Below are 24,802 nucleotides of genomic sequence, written 5' to 3'. Positions count from 1 at the left end.
TCCTTCTAGTCTGCACCGATTTATGTGAAACTCCACTAGTTCCACCTATCTACTACCATGCCCATTACCCTCCAATCCCCTCACATCCATGTACTCATTTAGCCTCCTCTTAAATGACAAAATTAACCCTGCAGCAACTACTTTTCCAGTAGATCATTCCACTAAACCACCACTCTCTGAGTGAAGAAGCATCCTCTTATATTACTGTGGTGCGCTGATAGCCAGAATCAGACACACACAAAGGTAAAGACTGTACAACAGGCTTTAATCCACAAAGACTTCCACAGAGCCAGGCTGGCTCTAGCTGTAGCAACTCTGAGTGAGGCCTCGGGAGGCCGGCGCAGGCTTATATCCCGGAGGATGATTGACACCCGACTGGGTGGATCTTGATCCATTCAGGCCGACAGATTGATAGCCAGCCAGGTGTTGTCCTGTCCCCTCACACTTCTGCAGGTACAGAGGTTGCCCCTGCAGTAGGCCGGTGGTGTACCACCACAATTACTCCTAAAAATTTCCCCCCTAACCCTTAACTTATAACCCCTTGTTCCCATCTCCCCTACCCTCAGGGGAAAGAGCCTATTCACATCTACTCTATCTATTCCCTTCATAACTTTCAAAAACTCGATCAAATCCCCTCTCAACCTTCTACGCTCCAACGAATAAAGTCCCAGTCTACTCAATCTTTCTCCGTATTCAAGATACTCCAATCCAGGCAACATTTTTGTAAACCTTCTTTGCACCCTTTCTACCTTATTTATATTTCTATAAATAATTCTATAAATTCCTAGAATTTGGCAACCAGAACTGAACACAATACTCCACACTTGGCCTCACCAATGCCTTAAACAGTCTGAACATCACCTCCCAGCTCCTATATGGAGCTATGCTATGCTACCATATGCTATGATTTATAAAGGCCAGCATACCAAAAGCCTTCTTCACTACCCTATCTACATGGGAATCCACCTTTAAGGAATGCTGAACCGTTATTCCAAGATCTCTCTGTTCCTCAGCATTCCTCAATCCCCTTCACTGCATGCGTCGTCCTATTTTGGTTATTTTTCCCAAAATGAAGCAACTCAAACTTGTCTACATTAAACTCCATCTGCTACCTTTCAGCCCACCATTCCAAACAGTCCAAATAATTCTGTAGTCCATGGAAATCCTCCTCACTATCCACAACTCCCCCTATTTCTGTATTGTCTGCATATTTATTCACCCAGTTTACCACCCTGTCATCCAAATCATTAATATAAATGACGAACAACAAAGGACCCAACACCGATTCCTGAGGCACACCGCTCGTCACTGGCCTCCATCCTGACAGACAGTTGTCCACCATTAATCTCTGGTGCCTATCTTCTAGCCACCGCTAAACCCATCTGTCTATCTCTATATTAGTCCCTAGCGATTGAACCTTCTTCACTAACCTTCCACGTGGAACTTAATCAAAAGCCTTACTACAATCCAAATACACCAGATCAACTGCTCTACCTTCATCAACCTTTCTGGTCACCTCTTCAAAAAATTCAACAAGATTTGTCAAACACGACTTTCCCCTGACAAACTGATATTGAGAGTCCCTGATCAATCCTTGCCCATCCAGATATTTATACATATTATCCCTAAGAATTCCTTCCATTAGTTTCTCCACCACCGATATCAAATGTACTAGCCTATAGTTGCTTGGCCTACACCTTGTGCCCTTTTTAATACTTGCTCTTAACTCCCAATCCAATATGAATTTGTACAAAGAGTTGCATAAAGAATAAAGAAAGAGAAAAAAGGGAAAGAAAAAAAATCGAACCTAATGACATCCAAGGTTGTAATTGATAATGAGGATCTGCTTTTCTGAGAGTGGAGAAAATCGGTGGAATTCCCTGCCCAAGGAAATTGTAGAGACCTGCTCATTAGATATATTCAAGACAGAGTTTTGCATTGTGGGGGAATCAAGGGGGTTATGGGGAACAGGTAGGTATTTGGAACTAATTCTAGGACCAGATCAGCAATAATCTTGTTGAATGGTGGAACAGGCTCAATTCTTATGTTCCTTGGTGCACCAAACATAGCAAGTATTTCACATAAAAACCTGATCCCAAGACTGAGGTCAGCTTCTCAAAAATGTGATTAAAACCATTTGAATCATTCACACCATTTGGACCTCAGTGGCAAGGTCATCATTTCATGCCCACCCTGACCTATCCTTGAGGTGAGCACTTGCTGTTGTTCATTCTGAGGACAGTCACATGGTTCTAGAGTCACATGGTAGCCAGTCCAGAAACTACATCTGCTGGAGATTGCACTTATTGCATTAGGGAAGCTAAAGGTCACTCAGCTTGCAACTATCTCACAGACCCTGCTATGACCAAGGTCATTCACAGTGGAAGAAAAATATAGTTGATCAAATTATTCTTTAAATGGTTAACGTTTGCAGCATACTGCTGTGCAGATGGACTTGGAAGTGCTTGTGCATGAATCGCCGAAGCTTGGTGTTAAGGTACAACAGGTCATTAAGAAGGTCAATGGGATGCGGGTTCATTGCTGGAGGGATTGAAATGAAGAACAGGGAGATTCTGCTGCAACTGGACAGGCTATTGGTGAGGCCGCCGCTGGAGTATTGGGTAAGGTTCTGGTCTCCTTACGTGAGAAATGTTATCCTGGCAGAAAGCGGTGCAAAGGAGGCTCATCAGGTTGAGTCTGTAGATAATGGAGGGAAAACTAGGGGTGGAGATTGAGTTGCTTGGGACTATACACGCTGGAAGAGAGAAGAATGAGAAGGAGTCTTACAGAAATATTATGAGGAAATTTGAAATCGGAAAGGGATAGGAATATATTTAGGATTGAGATGATGAGGAAGTGGTTTTCACATCAAGTAGCGAATCCGTGGAATTCTCTGCCCTGGGCAGTTTTGGAGACTTGTTCATTCGATGTAATTAAGACAGTTCAATAGATTTTTGCATTGTTGGGGAATCAGGGCTAATGGGTGAAAGGCAGGTATGTGGAACTGATCCGACATGATCTTATTGGTTGAGGGTGCAGGTATCACAGGCCAAATAGTCGACCTTTGCTCCTGCTTCATACGTACACACCTGTCATCTGGTATGTCCAGGAATTAATTGGTGCCCAGAAATATTGTTAAAGATATTTGAAGCAGGTCACAAAAAGTTGCCACACTCCCACGCTGCAGAAAATTGTAATATTCCAAGCACTGATTTGGTCAAACATACTGAGATGGCAAGAGGCATGGTCAAGGAAGATCTGAATGTCAGCACCAATGTTTTCATACCAGAAGAATCCCAGGTTCAGTCTGAACAGAGAGGAGAGGCCTCGCTGATTCAGTAGGCACAATGTCAATAAGTGGTCCACAGTCCCACAGAGGCACCAAGGCAAGATGAATTTGTGCAATGTTTCCTTTGGTCAGAAACTGCATCTCACATCCAGGTGAATGCACTTGTTGACCCTGCAGCAACTAAATGCCATTCAGTTTACAACTATCTCACTGTCCCTGTCAAAAGCCGACAGGTTCCCAAGGATATGAGTTCCTGGTGTTCAATTCCGTTTACTCAGTCAAGGCAGTCAGAAAAGATGGTTTCATTCTAATGTTCAGTTCACTGCAGATGCAGCTGTCATTCAAGTCTGGGCCGAAGTGGAGAAGCCCGCTGACACCAGACATAGTCCAGTTTGTAAGTTTTCTATTTCTCACCTGCAGAATTATCCATCTTTTTACAAAATCCATCCACTGAAGAGATTTGGATCAACAAGAGCGCTACTCTGGTGTGCCTGGTTGTGGGTGCTGATCTGAGCCAGGTCCAAATATACTGGCAGGTGAGCGGAAGGGAGAAAATGAAAGGAAATGTGACCCAACAACCGAGAGAGGAAGGGACACAAAGCACAGTGATCAGCCAATTTCAGACCAGTGTGGAGGAGTGGTACAGTGGGGCAGTGTACACTTGTTCCACCCAAGGATCTTCTTCGTCCTCGCCAGTCTCAGCACAGACACAAAGTACCAAAGGTGGGCAAAAGATCAGTGATTAGATGGACAACATCTGTGACCTTGAGTAAAAATGTTGACGTCTCCTTTCTTTGCTCGTCTGTTCCAGTCGAGATCAAAGGGCCTGAGGTCCGTCTGCTGCCGCCAACACATGACGATACCAAGAGTAGGATCACGGCCACCCTCGAGTGTGTGGTCTCTGGATTCTACCCGGACCTCATAAATGTCACCTGGGAGAAAGACAGCTCCCTGATCTCCTCCAACACCCCCACTACACGGACTGCTTTGGAGCAGGTGGGCACTTTCAGTGCCAGCCACTTCCTGACAGTGAGGACAGATGAGTGGAAGAAAGGCTCAGTCTTCAGCTGTATAGTGTCTCATCCCCCCTCCAACACCAGTATCAGCCGGGAGGTGAAAAACATGCAAGGTACGGTTCTGGGATTCACCCTAATCTTAAACACCTTTCTCTATGCCACAAACTGGGGCCAAGTTAGTTCACTGAAAGATCGATGAGGCATTGTTGTGCTTATGTGAGGGAGCTGATAACCTGAATGCATAGAACAGAAGCAAATATATTCATTGATACAATTTCACAGAAAAACATACAAAACCTACATTAAAACACAGGCCCTTCGGCCCACTAAATTGTGCCAATAATGTCCCTACCTGAGAAATGACCAGCCTTACCCATAGGTCTTTTTTCTAAGCTCCATGTACCTTTCCAAAAGTCTCTTAAAAGACCCAATTGTATCTGCCTCCACCACATCTTGTCGAACACCTCAATAGCCCAACACAGAGGAGGGCAACGCTTGGTTATGCTCAACAGCCTCTGGAGAATGGCTTCGACGCACAACTTGAAGGGACAGTGCAGGATTTTAAACTAGAAAGCAATAGCAGGATATGAGTTGCTGTGGGCAGTCGAAGTGAGGGTGAAACTGGGAAAGGAACAGAAGATTAACAGGTTCACTGATGACCTTTTGTAAAGTTCACCTGCCTTTTGCACTCTTTCGCCTTCAGTCACTCACCAAATTCATCAGTGTCTCTGATAGGCCTGGCAAGTCAGTCACTGGAGCAGAACAATAAATGCTGGTCCGATAAGCAACAGTCTCACCCGATGAAAGAAAGATGACATAATGGTGGCAAGATCAAGGTTTGGACACTAGTTTCTCAGGAACTTTGGGCAAGTCTGTCTGTCAGCACAACTGAAGGAAGAGGATGATGGCCACTTTGTGTGAGCTGGCCCTCATTGATTTTGAGCAGTTCAGGGTAACCTGGGACGTGAAGACTTGGGCCGAAGAGGAACAGGGTCAAAGGTTTATTTGGCTGACTCACTGCAGATGGGTGGAGTCAGGCTGAGTACTTGTATTTGTTCAGGTTTTTGTCAACACTGGAGAAGAGGTCCATCACGAAGTTTCAACGCTTCAATGAAACTCAGTTGGAGTCGGTTTGCATTGGCGTGATGTACATCCATCCACAGGCATGCTGTCCTTTAGTATTAGAGTCCAGGAAATCCAGGTCATGATTGCACCACCAATTAATTCCATTGAGGAAAGAGAGGGTATCTCCAGAATGTCACTCTTCCTTGTATGGAGAACAGCATCTGATCACATGGTTCACAATTTGAACAGCGTTGTGAATGTAACATTCTGCAGAAGCCCTAATTCACTATTTGTTCTCAAGTGACTGCAGCTGAGAGACCAGTCCTGATCCAATTCACAGAGTTTTGTGTTCTTTGCAAAAGGACAAACACAAGCAATGTTATGGTCCATTTGGAGATAAGATGTTATTTCTGGACTGGTGATACGCTCCACACTTTTTCCCCTAATTATTTCTGTAGAGAGTGGCCAAGAAGGGAAATAAGGGTATTCCAGGAAATTATACTCCAGTAACATCCAATCTGTGGTGGGAACCTCACCAAAAGAGACTTGAGGATAGTGTATATGTGCACATTTTGAGCATCATGGTCAGATCAACTTGGCTTTACGTGGTGTAGATCATGTCTTAATTATGTGAATGATATTTTTTGAAGAAGTAACAGAGATGGTCGATGAGGGTGGGGCACTGGATCTTGACCTCATGAATTTCAATGAGGCATTTGAGAAGGTCCCTCACAATAGACTGATCCAGAAAGATAGGATGCATTAAATCGACAGTGAATGATAGTATGGATTCAGAAGTGTCTGGCCCCTTGAAAAGTGAAGGTGGTTGTGGAAGCCCGTCACCCATGGTGTTCCAGAGGGAAAGGTCTTGGGAATCCTTTTGTTTGTGGTGTACATAAATGACCTGGATCAAAATGTACGTGTGTGGGTCAGTACATTTGGAGATGATTCTGTGGAGTTGTGGACAAAGAATATAACAGATGTAAATCAGTTACAGATATGGGCAGAGAAATGGCAGATGGAGTTTGATCCAGACAAATGTGAGTTTTTGAACTTTGGAAAGTCAGTTCATGGCAGGACTCTTCAAAGCATGGATGTGCAAAGAGATCTGGGATCCACAGCTCCTTGAAAAGTACCGAAGGTGCTGAAGAAGGGGTGTGGTCTGCTTGTCTTCTTCTGGTGGGGCATTCAGTACCAAAGTGAGCAAGACATGTGGCTGCTATATAAGTCAGGTTGGAGTCACTTGGAGAACTGCATGCAAATAGAATCATGAATGGCATTGAGAATGTAGACTGTCATTGTCTTTTCCCAAAGCTAAACATGTAACACACAAGAGAACGTGTTTAACCCGAACAAGAGCAAGTTTTAGCAAGATCTTTCACTCAGACGGTGGTTGGTGCCTGGAACAGGGATAGTGGTGGAAGCAAAAACAGAGTAACATGTTAGAGCCTTCTGAACAGACTCAGGTACATGACAGAAGGGGTGAACAACTTTACTTTTAGATGTGGTGAGGGCACTCGTGATGTAAAAGTTCCCCAGCTTGCTGTAAGAATAAAACATTGCAGAAACAGGCCATTTCGGCCACAAGCCCTTGGCACACAATTTACACCCAATGAACCCTCACCTCTGGTTTCAAACAGTGGGAAGAAACTGGATCCCCCAGGAAAAATCCACGCAGACATGAGGAGAATATGAAAACTCCATACAGACAGCCCGGGATTTTAACTCCGGTCACAATCGCTGGCGCTGTAAAGGCATTGTGCTGATTGCTATGCTAACCATGTCATCCATATATACAGGAGAAAAATTGTGGAAAGAATGCAGAGTCTGAAGAGAAAGACAGACTAATGAGTGGAGAAGGGTCTGTCAAGTTGTAAAATCTGAGATCATTCACGGTGGAAGAAAATAATAGATCAGGTTATTTTTTTTAATGGTGAATATTTACCGTATGTTCTGATCCAGAGGGAGTTGGCAATGATTGCGAATGAATCACAAAGGTTAATTTGCAGATGCAAGAGGTAATGAAGAAGGGAAATGGGATGTGGGCCTTCACTTCCGGAGGGATTGAATTGAAGAGAGGTAGGATCTGCTGGAGCTGAACAGGGTTCAGGTGAAGCTGCACCTGGAGTTTGAGTCTCCATATGTGAGAAGGAAGGATATACTGGATAGGAAGCAGTGGTTCATCAGGTTGATTCCAGCAAAGAAAGGTTCATCCTGTAAGGGGAGATTGAGTCGCTGGGAATATAGTCACTGGAATTAAGAAGAATGAGAGGTGTTAGGTAAAAACATCATGAGCTGGGAATGTAGAAGGAGTCACCCAGTGCTGGGCCGTAACAAGATGCAGTTGTAACCTTGTACTCTCAAGATAAGAGTGGGGATGACAAATTGATGTGCAGGAAACTAGCAGAGAAGGATAGCAACAGTTTATTCATTGGACAATGTCATGGTATGATAATTTACTAAGTACGTATCCTAAGGTATATAAAAAACACCACTTGCTGATAATGGCAGAATGCGCCTTCTCCAACTAACACTGTTAGTTGCAAGTGTTACAATCCGGCAATAAAGAACAAAGAACCTTGATTTTGACTCAGTCTGGTGTTTGACTCACTCATTCATGAACAAAGCAGACCTAACAGAGGGGATCATACAGAAAGGTAAAATTATGAAAGGGATAGATCAGATGTGGCAGGAAATTTATTTCCACTGATTGGGGGGGGCCCTAACCTCAAGATTCGGGAGAATGGTTTAAAGATAGAAGTGCTGATTAACTCTTTTCTTTAATATTCTATTTATAATTTTCTAGACTTAAACAATTATCCATCTTATCGATGTTAATGTTGACAATATCAACATTGATTACAGTTAAAAATTATCAATTCAATACAAGAATTTCTGAGGAGTTCAAGCTTTCTCGATCCCTTTCACACTCTCCCCCCCCCATCGCCACCTTACCCCCTCCACATTTAATACTTAACCAACCACAGTTACACACAATATTCAAGATGTTCACAACAAAGGTATGAAACATCTATCTGTGTTTGTTACGTCGTGCCAGCCACTGAGGATTAACTCCCTTTTACAGAGAGGATTGTATTCACTGGTATTAAGAAAAATGAGAGGGGATCTTATAGAAATGTGCAAAATTCTAAAAGAGATAGATAACAGAGATAGATAAGTTCCTGCTCTGGCAGGTGAAATTAGAACAAGGAACATCTCATGAAGACTTGGGGGAATATATTTAGGAGAGAGATGATGAGGATCTGCTTTTCAGAGAGTGTCGAGAGTGGAATTCCCTGCCCAAGGAAGTTGTGAAGATCTACTCATAAGATATATTGTCTTTTTAAATTTATTTTTATTGTTTTGTCAGAAAAAACAAATATATAATAAATCCATTGCTTGAGACTATTACACATTTGAGGTTAAAGCATATATTATGACAATAATACTTACTCTTAACTCCCAGTCCAATATGTATTTGTACAAAGAGTTGCATAAAAAGTAAAGAAAGAGAAAAAAAGGAAAGAAAAAATCAAACTCAATGCCATCCAAGGTTGTAATTGATAATGAGGATCTGCTTTTCCTAGAGCACAGAAAATCGGTGGAATTCTCTGCCCAAGGAAGTTGTAGAGACCTGCTCATTAGATATATTCAAGACAGAGTTTTGCATTGTGGGGGAATCAAGGGGGTTATGGGGAACAGGCAGGTATTTGGAACTAATTCCAGGTCCAGATCACCCATAATCTTGTTGAATAGTGAACAGGCTCAATTTCTTTATATCAGGAGGACAGGACAGCAAGGGGGAGAGTTATGCTGTAGGTTAGAACACGTGTACAGTACTGAGCAGTTTGGATACCACAACCAGGACAGGAAATTCCAGCTGGACAGACCTGGACCCTCACGGGTAAATTACAAGGTGAGATAGTTAAATGATGGTGTATTCTCTGAAATCTGGAAAGCTGAAGGAAGACACATTCAATGTTTTCAGGATGTTAAAGGAAAATGACAGAGATAATTAGAAGACATTATTTTTTTTTGTTTCATTGATTTCGTGTATTTTTTATTGTTCTGTGCACCAAGATGCAGTTTAAAAACTGTTTTGCATGCTATCCAGGCATAGCAAAAGGTCGCCACTCTCTCGTTCCATTTATGGTTCCGGAATTCGCTGAAAACCATATGGTAAAAACAAAGTTAATGGAGTAATCATAATGAGTGTCCACTGGGATTCTGTCATTCAACAATACAGGCAAATCAAAATTTTGTTCAGCAGCGTCCTGCCTTTCTAGGAGCCGGCTCGTCATCGGCTGCTGGATGGGAAGTGATTCAAACAGCCACTCGGTGTTATCAGTTATAGACCGAGTAAGCGCAGTTTCCAAAACCACAGTTACTGTCCTGGCTCTGTTACCCTCCCAGGTAATTTTGTAATTCAAGTCATTCAACAGGCTGTGTCTTCAGAATTCCATAAGCTTCCATGGTACTTCAGAAGCTGCACTTGTCGTGAATGCAAACCTGCTTCCAGAAAGTACCTCCAGGGACCCCTGGAATATGCCAATGAATTGTAGGTTGAAATAACAGAGAACAAACTCCATATCCTTTGAAATAGCTGCTTCTTCATGTGGAGAATGCCTGCCCTGCTTTTGGAGAAGATATTGTGCTTCATTCAGCAATGAGTGGGAACAGTGACTGGGCCAAAGTTCCACCTTGAACTTGCTCATGTTTTTTCATCGCTCTAAGGTTCAGAACTTTGTCTGAACAGAGAACTCCATCCTCCAAAAAAAGTGAATGTCAGTCCTGCAACTTTTTTCTCACTTTAATGCAATTCAGGTCTCACATTTGTCCCTCAGACATTTTGGAGGGAAGAGTTTTACAGATATGTTCACACCGTTTTACAAGGACGCAATCGATGCTAGATCCAAAGGTTATTTTCACACTGAGATTCTGGAATTTTTGCTGACCCAAGGTTTTAATGGTAAAGTCAGATAACACAATTGGTTCCAGATCATCCACAACCTCATGAAATGGCTCATGTCCTCTTGCTGTCTTCATTTTATTGAGACGTTGTTGGTCTTCATGAAACATATGTGGGAAACTAACTTTCCTGCTTTCTTGATCACTGCAGAAGCCTGCACTGAATTGATAGGAGAGGAAGGAAAGGAAGAACCAGGAGAGTTGGATGGAGATGACAACGTGCTTACAGTTGCTGCCTTCGCCATTCTGTTCATTATCAGTTTCCTCTACAGCACCTTTGTCACTGTGGTCAAGGTAACCAAATGACCAATATCAGAGATAACCCATGAAGCCCAGCTTCCATTTCTCACTACATTGTGTTCTCGGATTTTCGAATCCCAACTATAGCACAATCAACAGCGGATGCAGTCGGGGGGCCTGCACAACCCTGGGACATTACTGGGCTTTGACATAGCAAATGTGACAGAACGTTGCTGAGTGTTTGGGACAATGATCCTGGGCTCCAGCATTGAAATCAAACAAGAGTTGTGTTCATGTGAACAAGGAAGATCTCTGCTCCGAAAACCTGAGCCCGAGGGCAGATCTCACTTCAGACCCCAACTGGGCTTCAGACTGCTGCTCCTTTAGGGACCTCCTCAGAGAATGTTGAGAGACCACCTGTCCGTGAGGAACCATCTCCTAGAAGAAAAATAGACCATTTTCCCATGGGATCCATTATCTGCAAGTGTGACAGACCCCTTAACCAGGAGGGTCCTAGAAAAGGGGGGAACCACCCGTCTCGGAGGGTCCGTCTCCTCGAATAAGGACAGTCCCCTTTATTTATTTTACCCATCCTTCCAGGTCATGGTCTGTGCTGCCTCTTACAAAACACAATATCTCACTTCTCTGTCCACATTCCAGGTACAGCAATGACCAACGGATACACGCACCACCTTCCGTCAGGAAATCCCGGTGAAGCTGCTGATGTTCCGAAATGGATTCTCCCTCTCATTCCCTCAGCAATCCTAGGCTACTGCACTGCAACGCTCATTTCAGGAAATAAACCTTTCTATGCACTGGGGATCCTGGAAAAGAATTGGGTTGGGAGAGGGAGGGAGGGACAGGAGGGGTCATAGCAGTGGGAAAATGTCAGGGTGTGTGACAGTGGATGGGTGGGGAGAGGCAGGCAGGTTTAATTTTTGGGAATGCAAGTGGGGCCAGTGACAATGAAGAGGGCAGAGGGAGAGGGTGTATTGATATTGTGGAGCAGGAAAGTGATCTGGGGACAGGAGAGGAGTTTGAAGCAACGTGGTGGAGGGTGGGTCAGTGCTTGGGGTCTTGGTATGTCGACTTTTGTAAATAAGTTGTTGTTGAAATCATTGCCTGTGGCTTATTTTTCAGTTTTTTGCTGGAGTGTATGTTTTGATTTAAAATCAGATATATTAAAAAATGGATGATTAAAGTGAAAAAAAAATACCTGTCCCATCTTAATTCCCTCACCACATCTGGGAGTTAGTTCACCTACCACCATTTCCAGCTAGCAAGTGGACACCCCCCAGAACAAATATCACAGAGATTTGCAGCTTGTAATGTTTGAATGTCATCACATTCTCACTGCTCACATTCATAAGGGATTTCCCACAGTGGAAACATCGGGGCATTGCATCCCAAGAAGGACGCTGAGGAGAGCACGACAATGCATGGACAGCGTCAGGATTAATAGCAACCAAGAATAGAGCAGGACATCACACATATGTGGGTAATAAACACCAGCATCTGATGCAAGTGAACTAAGTCCAAGGGGCAGGCATTTTGGAAATGAATGCACCAGGATGAGATACGGGAAGAATACACCTAGTCATGGGGTCACCTCTGAAATTGCAGATAACAGGAAACAGCAGACCCCGGCCTAGGGCCAGATGGCACAGTTAATTATGAAGACACAAGTTACTTTATTGGCACATGCCCTGAAGTGCACTGAGAAAGCTTTTTTTGCAAACAGTCCAGCTGGTCATTTCGTAGATTGTACAGCAAGTAAAACACAGTATAAGAGCAACGTTACAGATAGAGATCAGTTAGCACAGGGCAAGGCAACATGATTTTAATGATGTGAATATAATTAATCTCCTCATCCAACGTCATGAGGGACATATGTTTTATCTTGGAGAATGGTCTGATTCCCATGTATGAGAAACAATTCATACAAGAATATCAGTTATTTTAGAAAATGAAGAGGATCAAATTCACAATGTGACCCCAGACAAATGCCCATGGTTCATAATTTATACCTGGATAAGATTTGAGAGACTGCACCAAAAATAACCTATTGGGAGAGAATCTCAGTCCCCAAAACCCAAAGTGCAGAGCAGGTGGGTGTGGATTATGGCCTGAACTCAGATCCTGGGGGAATAAATCACAGGAACAAACAAAGGGTGAATCTGACCTTGGAACAGGACTTGGTGGAGATGACCTGCCCCATGGGTAAACCATCCACAGCCAGTTATACAGATGAAAACAATTTGTCCATCCTGTTTCCATGGAAACAATGAAACAGTCATTAAATTACATAACAATGAATTAATTACATTGCAATTTAGATCAGGAATCAATCCCAATCCAATGGGATAGATCTATTAAATTTAAACATAAGGACAGCACGGAAACAGGCACTTCCGGTACCCCTTATGTTATTGCTAAACATCCACATGTTTTGAAGGGTGCAAGTAAACCAGAGGACCCGGAGGAACCCCACAAAGATGTGGGGTGAACATACAAACTCCTGACGGACAGTGCCGGAGTCAAACCAGGCCACTGGTGCCACAATAGAGTTGAGCTAATCACTCCGCCGACCATTCCGCCCCAACATAGAAGAAAACATCGAGGTGGATCAGTCATATCACAGTATAAAAATGCGTGACATTTATTTCTTCATTCATAAGATGTGGAGAGGTCCAGTATTTGTTTCCATCCCTAATGGCTCTTGAACTGGGTGGCTCACTGTGCCAGTTCACAGCAAACGATCAGCTACTGCACTGCGGTGTCTGGAGTCATGTACAGATCAGGCCAGGTAAAGTCAGCAGATAATCGTCACTGAAGCCTGTCAGTGTCAGATTTAAAATCCAATTTCTTTTAAAATGTCAAAACCACTGACACAGGCCCTTCATTCCACACATTTAATGGAATGAACTTTGACCTCCCAGCTGCTGTTTGACTGGAACTTGTGCCCAAATCATGCAGTTTCTTTATGACATCCAGTAAATTAAAAATCATGTTGGTGTATCTGCCATTCTACGCCTTCATTCCCTCCACTTCCTCGTGCTCCCTCTTTCTCTCTCCTGATCCATGCACTCAGCTCCCCTCTGCCTTCCACTTCAAATCACTCCTTTTTGTACGTTTCCTCCGTTTTTTTCCTGGTTAATAATAGATTTCTCCCCAATGTCCTCCCTCTCACTCCCCACCCCTCCCCACCTTGTGCACCTATGACACTTTGTCAACTTCCTTCCATCTTTCACAGCAGCGTGGTGTCAGCAGCCAACAAACAACACCTGTCACTGAGCAACCAGACTCCCTCCCACCCTCATAATTTAGCCATCGACAAACCCAGGAAGTGGAACAAAGAAGGACCTTACCAGGCTACTGGCCTCTGCTCCTCTCCACAAGTATCAGCTCTGAACATTGACCTGCCATCTCCTCTCCCACTGTGCATAAGAACGGCTAATCTTCCGGTGTATTTTAAAGACATCCTTGCTCACAAATATGGCCTCAAATTCTGTTTCCTGTTTTTGTGTTTCAGCTCCTCTCAGCCAATGAATCAGACACTCTGTTTGTACAAAGTGGAGCCAAGTTGTGAAAATCAACTTCTGCCCAGTCCACAGTGGGGAGGGAGGGAGGAGGGAGGCAGTAAATTGGAGGAATTGGTGTTTTTCCATGCAGGTGGAATTTCACAAAGCAGGGATATTGTCACCAGGGTGTTTCACATGATGGGGATATTCCCAGTTGGAGGTTCAAAGGGCAGATAGAATTCACAGAGTAGGCGCAGAGCACTGCAGCAGTTAGTGCTGCTGTGGCACAGTTTCAGTGACCAAGAGACTTTGAATTTTTCTCCACACATTCTCCACGTGATGTTATTGTTTTCCTGGATGCTGAAGGATCTTCACACATGAGAACTGGAGCAGGATCAGGCCATCCAGCCCGTCGAGAATGCTCTGCCATTTACATATATCATGGCTGATCAGGCATGGACTTCACTTTCCAACTTACCCCAGGACCCTTTATTCCCCAACTGTGCAGAATTGATCTCCAAGATATGCTGGTGGGCTCATTGGTGATAGAAAATTGATGCCAATTCAGATAAATGCCAGAGCAGTGAGGGGTTGTTGGAGAGTGGGAGAGAGAACAGTGAACGGGAAATAGAAGGGAGAAAGCAACAGAAAGGAATGATCTGTGAATCACCACCGACTTGACAGGTCGAGTCATCCAGTCCTCTGCAAAATCAAATATTTCTAGCATGGAATTTCACAGCATGCGAGTGTACTGAGATGGCGTTGGACAGGGGAGGATTATTCTCAGGATGGAGTCTCACGGGGGTGAGATTATTCCCAAGACGATGTGTCATAGGATTGGAATTTTCCAGGATGGAGATTCTCAAAGAAGGGACCGTCCCAGGATTGAGTTGCAGTGGCTGATGCAGTCATCTGGATTCAGATATGACCCTGAGTGCGAATTGGGTGGAATCTGCATGTGACTGTGTGAGGGTTAACCAGTTGCCCCGATTTCCTCCCACATAAACCAGAGACCTGCTGCCAGCTAATTTGATTCTGTACATTATATCTTGAACCAAGAAGAATCAGTGAAGGATGATGGGCAACTGAGAGGGAATTTAGATGAATTAAGAGGGGCAACGTGACTGTTCCAAATGATTCGAAGGATGACATTGAATTGATGTACCAAACATACCTTTCTATTCCAAAATATGCAAATCAAATCGTTCACCCTAGAATTTCACAAGCAAGACAGAGTCATGGAGCTTTAAAGCACTGAAACAGACTTCAATGCCCAATTTAGCCCTGCCGACCCAATTGTCTGCCCCATTTATTCCAATGTTCCTATATTCAGCCATATCCATCAAAGAATTTCTTGTCCACACACTTTCTGAGAACCATATATGTCAGCATATAAGACGAGTCATGTATCAGATAACCCCCAGTATTTCCACCTAAAATGTTGGTGTCGAGGTAGCATACAAGACAACTTCAAGTCTGGCACTTTCCACTGAGGGCTTATTGCCCAATAGTCCTTGACCAAACATACCACTGACCAGAGGAGTAATGCTGAAACAATATTTTAAAAGCATATTACCCAGCAAAGGTTTAAATTTTATTAACATATTTTAAAAGAAACCACCATTGTCTCCTTTAACAGGATGTTTTAAGTCAATGGTAGTCAGACTGGGCGAATGGATCGTCAGTTGTTGCTAACAGCCACTGGTTAATGCTGTTCACTTCATTTTTCTGTGCTGTTGTAAGGTTTGTTTGGCAGGTTTATTATATTTTTATTGTTTAAATATATCTTTACTATTAATCCAGCTTCTCAAACACAAGGTTCAGGAAAAAATTATTTACTGGTAGGACGGTAGGAGTTTTAAGGTTCAGATATTATTCTTGGTGCACAAGATGACCCCTGGTTTTGGCGTGACATTTTTAAGATTCAATTACCATCTTATATGCCAACATATATGGATATTTTAAATTTTACAATGGTACGCACCTCTACCACTTCCACTGGCAACACGTTCCAAATGCACAGCAAGAAAGTTGTTCTTCAGGTACGTTTAAAATCTTTCCTCAGAAGTCGTCCCTCCCCCATGTAAAAAAGACTGTGTGTCGCACTGCCAAAGGCAGAGCTACTGAAATAAATGCTGTCTGCACCAAGCAAGTAAACCAGTAACTGCCGTTTATTCAAACCACGCAGCTTCCTTTTTCAGGGAGGAGACAGGCTCACAGGAGTGATGTCATCATACTGCTGTGAGGCTTGGCCGTTCCCCGACAATGCGCTGCTGCAGCCTGGAACCTCTGCGCGGTGGGGGGTGGGGGGAAAGCCCTGTGCCCTGCTGCTCTGGCTGTTCACTACAGCAACCCAGCCCACTACACACACTGTCCCCCCCCCCCCCACCCCCACACCTCTTTGGGTGAGGTTTGGGAGATTGTCTTTGGCAGGTGTACCCAGAGCCATAGTGTAGAGGCAGGGAAAGGCTCTGAACAGTCCAAGTGGGCTTTCTTGTAAACATGTCGTGCCTGCCTTCAATTTCTAGAGCATATACACCCCCCTCCCTTCTCAGTATCTTGAAAGGCCTTTGTAAGGGCACTGCAGGGAGGTACCTGGTTTGCCGTGTCTTACAAAGACAATATCCGTGCCTTTGAGTTCTTGTGGGACGTGGCTGGTTGGCGTCCCGTGGGTGGTGGTAGGATGCAGACATGGGTAGGTGCTGTGGTTCCTCAGCCGCTGTAGGACGTCCAGGGTATTCGGTGGTGGTACCGTGGAGCTGAAATGGGCGTCGCCTGGGATTGAGAGCGGTGCGCTGTAGACCATTTCCGCCGCACTGTGCGGATGCCCAGCAGGACCCATGGGAGTTCATCCATCCAGTTGGGCCCATGCAGCTGTCATTTGATGGCTGCTTTTAGGTGGCGGTGAAACAGCTCTACCAGCCCATTGGATTGGGGTTGATAGGCAGTTATGTGGTATAGCTCGCTGCCGCAGAATTTGGCCATTGTCGCCCTGAGGTAAACTGGGCTCCCTGGTCCAAAGTTATGTGGGAAGGGACACCAAAATGAGCAACCCACTGTGAGGTAATGGCCCTCACAGAGGTCTCCGTGTCACAGTCCGACAAGGGCACCGTCTCTGGCCAGCGTGTAAAGCGGTCAACCACGATGAAAAGGTACTTCATCACCTGGCTGATGGGAAGGGGCCCTACAATGTCCACGTGCATGTGGTCAAACCTGTCCACCTCAGGCAGGAAACGTTGCATTGGGCCTTTAGTGTGCTGATGGACTTTGGCTCACTGGCATTGTACACAGGTTTTTGCCCAAAGGGAAACTTCGTGCCGATGCCCATGCCATACAAACCTGTCCGATATGAGGCACACTGTTGACTGGATGGAAGGATGAGAGAGTCCATGTACTTGATTGAATACTTGCTGTCTCCAGGTTGCGGGCAAGATTGACCTAGGGTAGCCTGTAGACATATCACACAGGAATGTTGGGCCTCCTGGGTCCAGTGCAAACTCTTCAATTTGTAGGCTGGTGATGGCGGTATGGTATGTCTATGCCTCAGCATCTTCAGTCTGGTCCCTGGCGAGCTGAGCTGTGTCGATGCACCTGTCACCTTGAAAATTGTTGGCCTGGACAGTGCATCAGGTACCAAGTCGGACTTCCCCGCTACGTGGCGGATGTCCATTGTAGATTCAGAGATGTATGAAAAGTATGAAAGATGTATGAAAGGCCTCACCGACCAGGGGTTCCAGACTTTACCCAGCAGCTTGTGGTCCCTGTAGGCCGTCAACACTCGGTCTTTGAGGATGCACCAGAAATGGCGTATGGCCAGGTACATTGCCAGCAGTTCGTGATCAAAAGCACTGTACTTCAACTCGGGTGGTCGGATGTGTTTGCTGAAGAAAGCGAGTAGCCACCACTGGTGATCCACCCACTGTTGCAGCATGTGGTGCCCTGTGGTGCAGCAAGCAGAAACAAAACACAGAAAAGGCTTCACTACAGGCTTTAATCCAGCACACGATCTGTTCTCGCTGTTGCCATCAGGAAAGACGTACACGTGCCACAAGACTTGCACCACCAGGTTCAGGAACAGCCGCTACCGCTCCACCATCAGACTCCCCAATGACAAACTCAATCAGAGACTCATTTAAGGATTGTACACACCTTATTTATGCACTTCCAGTTATTGATAATTCTACCATGCCTGCAGGAAAAAGAAATCTCAGGGTTGTATGTGATGTCATGTGTGTACTCTCTGACAATAAATCTGAAATCTGAATCACCGTGGGCCTCTCCGTAATCAGTAGGAGGAAGGGGGAACAGGTAGGGATTAAATTTATAGGAAGCTGCAGAAGTAATGGGATTGTCACAGTGGGAGACATTAATCTCACCATTATTGACTGGGACGTGCTTAGCACCAGAGGTCTAGGTGGGGCAGAATTTGTTACGTGACTGTGGGAGAGTTTCATTAACAAGTGTGTGGATAGCCCAACCAGAAAGAGGGTCATACTGGTGTGGTGCACTGAGGTAGCAGCAAGCAAGCACAAAACTCGAAAGATTGGAGGAAAGGCATTATTCCAGTAAAAGTCTGAACACAGTTCAAGGCTTCTGGCTCAGGGAGGGACCAGCTCAGTTTATAGTCAAGTAAGCTGATTGACAGCTGGCCAGGTGGAGTCAGCCCCCAGGAGGTCTATTCAGGTCAGCCAGCTGATTGACAGCCAGCCAGGTGGCCTGGGGGAATGCATGTGGAACGATGCCGGGTGATATTTACAAATTTAGACATCGGAGTCTCTGGAACCGTGGTTCCTGGTCAAAAGTCGGCGAGCATGTGGATGTTGCCGGAGGCTGGCTGGGTTGAGCGTAACCGTGGCAGGCGTCTGTGTGGGCAGCGTGGTGTCTATTTGCACGTCTGTCAACAGGGGGTGGCGAGGTAGGTGTGGTCCAACTGGAGTGGGGTTCGCTGGAGGGGCGCAGGGAGTGGTTTGGCTCCTAGATAGGCCAAGACTACCCAGAGTGGTGTGCTTGGGTCAGGTAATCATGATGTCATGATGCTGGGGTGGGGGGGGGGGGTTTGGGGCCCCCGCTGGTGCCAGATCCCTGGTCAAGATGGTGTCCTCATGGCCAATGGGGTACCTAATATAGGCGTAAGTGTAGTTGATGTGGATGAGGAGCACCTGCTCGAGCACCGGTCGCGGAGATGTGAGCCTAGCTGGGAATGAGATTCCAGTCACTGATTTCCTGGGGAATGAGAAAAGGAGCTCGTGAGGGGTCTGTGCACAAGAGCGACCTAATGCCATGGAGGGCCTCTTGCCAGTAATCAATAGAGCAGCCTTTGGACCACAGGGCCAGGAGGACTGCCTTACAGATCACCCCGTTGTGACGTTTCACCCTTGGGTTATAACTAGTTGTATGACGAGTCACAATTTCTCACGATACTAGATGCTGGCGTAGCTCCTCACTCATGAAGCCAGACCCCTGATTAGCGTAGATGAATGTCGGGTGTCTGAACATTGTGATTAGCTACGTCAGAGCCCTGATAATGGTGGCTGTAGAGGTGTCAGGGCAAGGGATGGCAAAGGGAAAACAGGAGTATTCGTCTACGACCGCAAAGAAGTAGACACTGTTGTTCGTGGAAGGGGGCCCTTGAAGTCGAGGCTCAGCCGTTCGAAGGGCTGAGTGGCCTTGATGACGTGGGCCTGTGGCAGGCAGAATCAGTGCCGTTTGCACTTTGCACAGACCCCGCATGACTCAGTCATGGACTAGACCTCTTGTGCGGTGAAGGGGAGGTTCTGGGACGATGAAATGGTACAGGCACGTGACACCCGGGTGACAAAGGGTATCGTGCAGCGCCTACAGTTGGTCAGATTGTACCACGGTGGAGGTCCGGGGCAGAGCGTTGGGGAGTCGGTGAACTTTGCTGATCTGTATTGGATGTCGTAGCTGAGCGTGGCCAGATCGACTCTCCAGCGCAATATCTTATCATTTTTGATCTTGCCCTTATGGGTGGTACTGAACATGAAAGTTACTGCGCGCTGGTCGGTGAGGAAAGGTGAACCTCCTGCCTGCCAGGTAGTAGCACCAGTGGCGGACTGCTTCCACTTCTTTTCAATGGTGGAGTGTCTGAGCTCAGAACCACGGAGGGTCCTGCCGAAAAAGGCTACAGTCGCCCCCGACTTGGTTAAGGGTAGCTGCGTGAGGGCAACATCAGAGGCGTCGCATTCCACCTGGAATGGGGTGTCCTCATCCACAACATGCATCGTGGCATCAGCGATGTCCTGCCTGATTTGGACAAATGCTTCTTGTGACTCGGGGGGTGCGGTGAGGAAAAGTGATGGCTTGGGTCAGTGGGGATCCACTAGGAGTAATAGAAGAAAAGTCCAAAGCACCTGTGGAGGGCCTTGAGTGTGTGGGGAAGGGGCATTTCCATTAGTGGGCACATGCATTCTGGATCAGGACTGACGACACCATGTTCCATGATGTATCCTAGGATGACGAGGCGGGTGGTGCTGAACACGCACTTCTCTTTGTTGTAAATGAAGTTAAGCTCCTCGGCCGTCCGGAGAAATCTCTCCAGATTGTCAACGTGGTCCTGGTGGTCGTGGCTGCAGATGGTGACATAGTCCAAGTACGGGATGGTCTCTCTGAGGTTGTGCCGGTCTACCGTGAGGTCCATCTCCTGCTGGAAAACAGAGACCCCAAACGGCACCCAACAGAACAGCTCAAGGCCCCCATCTGCCTCAATGGCAGTGTATGGCTTATCCCATGTATGGATAGGGAGCTGGTGGTAGGCTGACTTTAGGTCAATTGTCAATAAACCAAAGAGCGGGCTATCTCGATGACCATGTCGGCTATTCAGGGTAGGGGGTAGGCGTCTAGTTGGGTGTACCGGTTTATGGTCTGGCTATAATCGATGACCATCCTCAGTTTGCTATCCTCTTTTACAACTAGGACTTGGGCTCTCCATGGGCTGGTGCTGGGCTCCAGGATATCTTCTGCCAGAAGCCGCCTCACTTCTGCCTTAAAGGTTGCCCAGTCAGCTGCACAATAGAGCCCATTCATGGCAGCTCAGGGCTTGCAATCTGACATAAGGTAGTTGAACAGAATGGGAGGGGTTACTTGTAACTTGGAGAGGCCGTAGGTGGATTGGGGGCAGTCGCACGGGGTGCATGCTGTTGACTGTGAGCCGGGGGGGGGGGGGCATTCGAAGTCCAGCCCAAAGAGGACTGGGGCACAGAGCTTGGGTGGGGTGGGGTGGGAGCCTGAAATCTTGGTAAGTTCCCCTCCCCCCCCTGCAACCCAACTGTCAAATCCACTGAGCAGTGCCTGAAGGCTGTGAGAGAGTGGTCTTGGACTGCGATAGAAAAGTTGGTGGGCTAGATTTGGAGCTTTAGTGTCCGGGCCACATTCGGGTGCACGATGCTCTCAGTCCTTCCGCTATCGGATAGGCATTTTGTTATCTTCCCATTGACAGCGATCTCCATCATTGCTCCTCGATGGATAAGGTGAGTAGCGGCCAGCGGCTTCTTTCTGGGCATGGGGTGCGGATGCTGCTCAATCGGGTGTGCGCCCATGTTGACCACATCGTCCCGACACACGTGGCGTCAACGTGGAAAGGCGACAGGACCAGCTGTGAAGTTGGAGGTGACGTCACCTGAACGAGCGGAAGTGACATCTTCGATGAGGCTCAAGTCGTGCAGAAGAAGATGGCGGCGCCGGGGGTGAGCGCACGGCAGCAGTGCCAGTCGGTGGGTGGGCCAGAAGTGACGTCAGCGGTGTGGGCGGAAGTGGCAGGGTGAGTGATGGCGTTGCCCGGTGCTCACACGTGGCGATGTTCGGGAGGGCCGCTGCGCTCCCGACGGGCCTGGAAAGGCACGCTTGGGCGAAGTGACGTTTCTTCCCGCATGGAGAGCAGTACGAGTTCCTTGCTGGGCAGCCTTTGTGGAATCACCTGTCTGACCCACACCAGAACCCGGCAGCAGCGATAGTCTCCTCCAGGTAAAGCCCTTCAGCGACAGCGGTCGTCTGCATCTGCCAGACCAGAGGTTGGGGGAGTTGGGCATAGAAGGCCTAAGCATGATGAGCTGCAGCCTCCAGGGAGCGGACTACCTCCATTGTCCTGGCAAGTGAGGCGATGTTTTCATCCAACAGCTTCTGTTGGGCGCTCCTCGAGCGCAGCCCTCGCACACAGGTGTCCTGGATCAGTCGTTCCCCTTCCCCTTCTGTCATCCCGTCTCGGCCAGGTACGTGTGAGCTATCACCCACAGGGCCCCCATTTAGGCATCGGCCTTCTCACCTGGCTGCTAAGACCTGATGCTGAGCAGATACCGGCCGTAGACACATTTGTCTGGGGCTTGTACACTATCTCCAGGACAGCCATCGCAGGTTCGTTGTCTGCACAGTCCTTGATGGCCTGGAAAGTTCGTAGGCCCTGCTTGGTGTGGAGCATCATGAGCCATTTCTGGTTTGTGGGTGAGTTAGGAAGATCGCCTCATTCGCATGCCTCCAGATCTCGAAGCGTGCCTGGTGTTGAGGGTCGATCTCTCGGCTCCCGATCGTCAACTTCTCCATGGTCACTCTTTAAAAGTTTTATTGGAATACATTGTGGAGCACTGAGGCAGCGGCAAGAAAGTACAAAACTCTAAAGACTGGACAACAGGTTTTATTCCAGCAAAAGTCTGAACATCATGCCTTGGTGGCTCCCCGTGTGACTGGCTCAGGAGGGTCCAGCTCTGGTCTATATTCGGGTTGGCTAATTGACAGCCAGCCAGGTGGAGTCAGCCCCCTTAGGTGGTCTTCCTGCAGGTACAGAGATCACCCCCTGCAGTAGGCTAGTGGTCGTATCACCACAACTCAACCTTGTATTGGCAAATGAGCTCGGCCAGGTGATCAGAGTTCCAATGGGATAACATTTTGGGAAGCGTGATCAGTCTTCTTAACGTTCAAAGCAGTTATGGGCAAAGGAAAGCTTGGAGCTTGACGAAGGACTGAGCACAAATGATTAGTTATGTTTAGCTTCTTGTAGATCTGCAACGGGTCAGGCCTTCTGAATCAGTCTGCCATTATGGTGCAGTCATAAACGTGGCGTTGGTTACTCAATTCTTACTTGGAGGCTTCAGGTTCAGACTCTGACACCATGTTTGTTGATGCATCGAATAACCATACTGCAAAAGTGGCAACCTCTGATGAATGTTTTACAGTTAAATTCAACAATACAATGGATAACAAGCCCCTGGAAATGGCGTCCGCCACCAACCTTTTTTAACTAGCGCAGGTGCAGACGGCCAATACTGAGTAAATATTTGGGAAATGGAAGTCTCCCATAAAAACAACCCTGTAATTTCTGCAACATTCCAAGTTCTCCCTGCTTCTCTGTTCCGCAGGATCTTGGGGACCATTTGAGAACCTATAGACTACTCCCAGAACACTGATTCCTCCCTTTCTCTTTCTGACTTCCACTCACACTGACTCAGGAGACACTCCTTCTCCAGAGCCCTCCCTTTCCATAGCCGTGATGCTATCCCTGACCTGTTTTCCTATCTACCACCCACCCCTACTCTTACCTTCCATCCTATCCCTTGCGTCATCTAAATCTCTGTAACAGCCAAAACATCACATGCTCTAATCCATGCTCTAAATAAATTGGTTTCCTTTATTCCTAATATTCCTGTGGTGCGACCACTGTATTGTTTATATTTTATGGCCCACCTCTGAACCTGTGATTCCTCCCTCCTGGAAACCTCTATAAAGGCTGATCTGCCCAAACTCCTCCCTCAGAACCTGCCTTGGAACCGGGCTAGAAACATGTGAGGTGTGTTGATGTCTTAAGGTAATTAAGGCATATTAATCCTAACGATAGCGCTACAACTCCCTGGACACATTTGAAACACTCCAACTGACGACATTTCTGCTCCTCCCCTGCCTGTCCTTCCTCACATACCCACAGTACATTTCATCATCCTTTCCATCTGGCCCCAATTCAGATTATGGGGCAATAAATCACAGGAACAAATGATGGGTGAACATGACCTTGGACCAGGTCTTGGTGGAGAAGACCTTCCCCATGTGTAAACAAGCCTCAGGGAATTGATCCACAGCCATTTATACAAATGAAAACAAATTCTCCATCCACTTTCCATGGAAACAAGTCAACACCACCATGCAACAATCGAAGGTAATAGAAGGTGAAACAGTCATTAAATTACATAACAATGAATTAATTACATTGCAATTTTGATCAGAAATCAATCCCAATCTAGTGAGATTTACCTAATAAATTTAAATATACACACAGCACGGTTACAGGCCCTTCCAGCGCATGAGCCCATACACTCCATTTGCATCCCATCAACCCTTTAGAAGGGAGACAGGTCACCAGAGCACCCAGAGGAAACCCTTGCAGACATAGGGAGAATGTACAGGCTCCTTACAGACAGTACTGGATTTGAACCTGGGCTGCTGGTGCCATAACAGAGTTGGACTTAATGCTACACTGACTGTGCCAACCCAACACAGCAGTCAACATAGTGATGGTAGTATAAGTCACAATGGTATAAAAATGTATGCCACTTATTTCTTCATTTTTTTTTTTTTTTAATTTTTTATTTTTCACACCATAAATCACAATAGCCATGATATACACTTTTTCTTTTCCACACATTTACAGTGACTTTTTCTCCCTCCCCCCTCCCTCCTCCCAAGCCACCACCCCACCCCCCCCC

The 24,802-nt window shown here is 46.4% G+C and overlaps 2 protein-coding genes across 16 annotated transcripts in view; one reads left to right on the top strand and one right to left on the bottom strand.

Annotated features, from left to right (window-relative positions):
• The window catches only part of LOC138765494 (immunoglobulin mu heavy chain-like), a 39,144-nt gene extending 27,676 nt beyond the window's left edge, over positions 1-11,468 (top strand). Inside the window, exons 9-11 of the mRNA XM_069942523.1 lie at positions 3,710-4,012; positions 4,101-4,418; positions 11,239-11,468. Coding sequence (XP_069798624.1) covers positions 3,710-4,012; positions 4,101-4,418; positions 11,239-11,453 — 836 coding nt within the window. The 3' untranslated portion in view covers positions 11,454-11,468. The remainder of the gene's footprint in view (positions 1-3,709; positions 4,013-4,100; positions 4,419-11,238) is intronic.
• Positions 1-22,640, bottom strand: part of LOC138764652 (uncharacterized) — a 230,124-nt gene extending 207,484 nt beyond the window's left edge. For 8 of the 15 annotated variants that reach the window (XR_011358251.1, XR_011358247.1, XR_011358249.1 and 5 more), the window contains exons 1-2: positions 16,084-22,640; positions 12,761-12,845 (exon numbers count right to left, since the gene is read on the bottom strand). The gene's annotated coding sequence lies outside the window, so the exon portion shown is untranslated. Of the gene's footprint in view, positions 1-8,315; positions 11,017-12,760; positions 12,846-16,083 lie in introns of those variants that run through there. The other 7 variants (XR_011358248.1, XR_011358259.1, XR_011358250.1 and 4 more) reach the window with 4 other exon arrangements.
• Positions 22,641-24,802: the final 2,162 nt, after the last annotated feature.

Source organism: Narcine bancroftii, chromosome 5 (assembly GCF_036971445.1).
Source record: "Narcine bancroftii isolate sNarBan1 chromosome 5, sNarBan1.hap1, whole genome shotgun sequence".
In the NCBI taxonomy this organism is placed as follows: domain Eukaryota; kingdom Metazoa; phylum Chordata; class Chondrichthyes; order Torpediniformes; family Narcinidae; genus Narcine; species Narcine bancroftii.
Note: the sequence above shows the minus strand (reverse complement) of the source record. Positions and strands in the feature narration are given on the sequence as shown.